General features: G+C 26.3%; 1 protein-coding gene across 1 annotated transcript in view; it reads left to right on the top strand.

Annotated features, from left to right (window-relative positions):
* LOC100167533 (saccharopine dehydrogenase-like oxidoreductase) overlaps positions 1–1,493 on the top strand; it is a 6,965-nt gene extending 5,472 nt beyond the window's left edge. The window contains 3 exon segments of the mRNA XM_016807665.2: positions 396–575; positions 673–767; positions 830–1,493. Of these exon segments, the coding sequence (XP_016663154.1) occupies positions 396–575; positions 673–767; positions 830–959 (405 nt within the window). The 3' untranslated portion in view covers positions 960–1,493.
* Positions 1,494–4,487: the final 2,994 nt, after the last annotated feature.

Below are 4,487 nucleotides of genomic sequence, written 5' to 3'. Positions count from 1 at the left end.
ATATTTTAATATTAACGCGAGTTATGAGTATTTTATTATTGTAAATTTTTTATTCATCTTAAAATACTTATAACTCGTGTTAAAATTAAAATATAATAAAAATCATATGAGGTTGTCTAGATAATAATCTTACCTTTAGATTTTATAAGAGATCAATTTGCTCTAATTTTTAAACTAACGGAGCTACACGTGTTCTGCTGAGCGTAAAATTTACTATGTTACGCACTTGTAAGACAGAGACAACACATGCGGGTATCACGTCCTCTTAATTTATAATATATTTTTTTTAAAAATGGGCGCTCTTACAATTTCTCTGACCATGATCTTAAGGCCGCTCTAATTCTAAATAGTAGTATTTTTTAAAACTAATGATTGTAATTTTGAATACATTTTAGTTTCCAAAATTATTTTCATTTGGGATTGCAACAAAAACTGGTCCAAATGAAAAAATATTGGAAAATTCACGTATGACGTTAACTTTAATTGGTCACGGGACAACATGTGTCAAGCCTCCTGCTATTCTTAAGAAAATAACACATAAAGATAATACTACCACAAGAAAAACTATTGTTAAGGTAAATTTTTTTAAAATAATTATGTGTATATTATGGGATATATTATATTAAATCAATGTTAATTATACCTGTCTTTGAAATTTTTTTATATTTATAGGTCAAAGCTAAAAACCCAGGTTATGGATTCACTAGTAAAGCCGTTATCTTGGGAGCAATAACTATAATAAAAGATCAAATTAATATTCCTAAAGGGTATAACATTTTATTTAAAAATAATATAGTTTAAAATATTATTAAAATATTATGTTGTATAGAGGTGTTTTAACACCAGCTGCTGCATTCCGTAATTCTCAATTTGTGAATCGTTTAATGGACCATGATGCTGCTGTTTTTGAAATTGAGTCTGACTTGGTTACTTACAGACAACAATCAAAATCAATTTAAATCTATTTTAAACTACTTAGCTGCTCTTAGTTTTTCATAATATTCAAAATGTATTCTATTATAGTTCTCTTTAATGTGTTATAATTTAATTTTTTCTTATTTATATGTGTGAATGTTCACCTTTTAAGTTTTAAGTAACTAATTTGTCTAATAAGTAACTATGAATACAATTTGGCTCTAGTTACTTTATGTTTATAATCACTATGTATTTTATGTCATGTACCAGTTATTTAAAAGACAATATATAGGTAGTAGTGAATTCATGAAGAACTGTTTAAGTATCATTATTGATTGTTGCCTTGTTTAAAAACTATATGTTATACAAACTGCTTTACTAATTAGTTAAATGTATAATAGAATAACCTAAATATGAAAATTATGTGTTAAAATTTCATAGCCTTAATAACTGATATATTTTATGAATAAAACAAAATTACTACATAACCGTTAAAAATGTAATCATTCAATTATTACAATTTCTTGCTAAGTACTGATCTATCGTTGAGTTGCTTATATTATAGTTGTATACTTTAATTTATGGATATCTTTTAAATGTATATTCTTTTGATTAGATTAAAATGTAATTTATACTAAAATTGTTTTCTGCCAGTATGGCTCATGGTATAAGGAATAAAAAGTATGATAAGACTGCGCATATTTTTTTAAGGGGCAATGTATAATTTATATAGGCAACCAACAATAAACATAAGACGTCGTCACATATATACATTTAATCTTATGCAATGCAGTATGCACAAAAACACAAGGCGATGCACATGTGCGAATTAGGACGAAAACACGGTTTGAGTTGATCATACTTCTTATTTCTTATACTATGAGTATGCTAATAAAACTGGTCCAAATTATAGGAAAATTCAGGCATATCATATCAACTTTGATTGGTCACGAAAAAACGTATGATTTGATGATTGTGTGGTTTTGAGGTACTTATTTGTGTTATTTTATTAGAAAAATTTATAAATTTACTTATATAAAATAATAAATTTACAGTCAAACAAAAAGTATTCAATTTCATTTGTATGTTTTCTTACATCTTATTTTAGTATATGAATTTAAAAATTAATAATAATATGTTATAATTAAAAATGTTTTTAAAAATTAAGAATAATACCCAGTGCCGCAACTACTGCAGGTGCAGATGATGCAAGGCACCACCTAATGGGCCTCACAATGTATGTATGAGGGTATGGTATGTTAATAGCTTATATCATTATTATTATATACAACCCATTGTGAATGATACGCAGAGAGAAAATGTAGGATTTCAATGATTTAATTGTTTGCAAGTTTAGAAGAAAACTTAGAATATATATATGTATATCAACTGCTATTGTAACAATATATCAGGAGCCTTGCATTAAATTTTCACGCTTTTTTATCCCAACAAACAAAATTTTATTGATATTTATAGAAAAAAAAAACTAAAAATGTTGAAAACTGAGAATGTCCGTAAACAACTCAAAAAGAGTCAAAATTTTATGGTGTATAGAAAATCAAAATATTAACATTCAGTGAAATTTTCAAGTATCTACAGTCATTCGTTTTTTTTTTACAATAAAGCTCTCCTTTGCTGACTATAACAAACAAACAATCAAACAAATAAATATAAATCTTGTGAATAAATGAAACAATAGTTTATCATACCTAACTGTATGTCTGTATTTATTAAAATATTTTGTAAAATCTAAGTATAGGTACCTACATAATTAAATATATGGTTTTGCGTTAAATTAAATATTAGTAGTAATAGTACTAAGTACCTATAGTTATTATATATTTACGTTGATACTCGAGTAAGAAAGAAGTATGAGATATAATACATATTTTCAAGTATCTACAGTCATTCGTTTTTTAATTACAATAAAATAAGAAAATCATCACATGATAAATCGAGTGAATATCAAATGTTGTAAAAATATAAATTTCAAACGCTCATAAAAATTTAATTTGACTTTCTTGTAGACATTTTTTTTTTTGATAAAGGTAGACAATATTATAAAGAATCTTGTAATACATTTTCAAATCTTAGATTTAAAAAGAAAAATTTTTACGAATTCTTAACCCAAAATAATTTGCTAATTTTCGTGATTTTTACATATTTTGTCAATTTTTAACTTCAAATACCAATAAAAAAAACTGTGACTAAGGATTTTTAATATTTTTCAAATATCATGGTAAAAATATAATAGGAGCCTTGTATACAATTTTCAAGTATTTGTACTCAACAAATAAAGTTTTATTGACATTCATAGAGAATAAAACTAATAATATTGAAAACTTAAAATGTCCCAAAATAGTTCAAAACAAATCAAAATATTTTGAAAATTGTATCATGTATAGAAAATGGAAATATAAGCAACTAGTGAAAATTTCATGTATCCACGGTAATTTGTTTTAAAGTTACACCAAGAAACAAAATCAATTTTCTCGAAAACAGATTTTGTGTAAAAATTCCCGTTTTTCTTTAATTTTTCTTTTGTTTTTAACGGCGCTTTTGAAAACTACGGTGAAAATTTTACTTTTGATCCTCCAAAGTACTAACTTGATTCACTTTCCTATCAGAAAAGATACTGTTGAAGAAAATCGAAGCACTTTTACTATCGTTCCACTCAGAATCTTAAAGGCTGCAATTATTGCATTAATACATATATTATGTGTTTTAATTGTGTTAACCTTATTTTGTGTGAGTAAAAACTTCAAATTACAAAGTATGTTTCAAAACTTAAAAAAACTAATTTTACAATTAATTAATTTTTACTATTTTCTAAAAGACTTTTAATCGCCGTTTATTAAATAAAAATAATTTAGTAGTATGAAGTAAATGCCATTTTTTTAAATCGAAAAAATTAAATAATAATTATTATTCATTGACAAAATTATTATTTTCTTACCGACAGTTATTATTTGTGTATTCGGCTATTATAAACGGGTACCTACTTATTTAAAACATTGCTGCGATAGAACCTTTATGTTGCGTTACACTGTTTATGCGCGCAGAGTGGTGTGAGTACGGTTTAGAACGCTGCAGCTGATGTATAGTCGCGAGAGCAGCACACGACTACGACAAAATGTATACCTACCTAATAACTAATTAGGGGGGCCACAGGACCACTTATCTACTTCATATTTTTAATATAAAGTACGATCGAAAACTATAATGAACTCCAAAATTCTTCTCTCCGATGATGACGCTAAACTATAGAAAAAAATATCACACAAACGACACAAAACGAGTTTAACTTACAAGCCGATATTGATAATTTACAAGTATGGTGCAATTTAAATTACCTATTTATTTAAATATTAATAAATTATAAAGTTCATGCGGTATTAATTAATAAAAAATCCGATTAAATTTCAATATTATGTCGTAGGTATATACAGGGGCGGATTGGTGAATTTTTCGGCCCGGGAAAAATGGATCAAACCGGGCCCTGCACGCAATATGCACCCCCCCCCCCCTAAAAAAAAAGGTCATAATTTTACTTAAATTTCAAAATTTGTTTA

Source organism: Acyrthosiphon pisum, chromosome X (assembly GCF_005508785.2).
Source record: "Acyrthosiphon pisum isolate AL4f chromosome X, pea_aphid_22Mar2018_4r6ur, whole genome shotgun sequence".
Lineage (NCBI taxonomy): Eukaryota > Metazoa > Arthropoda > Insecta > Hemiptera > Aphididae > Acyrthosiphon > Acyrthosiphon pisum.
This window is presented reverse-complemented; position numbering and strand designations above follow the sequence as displayed.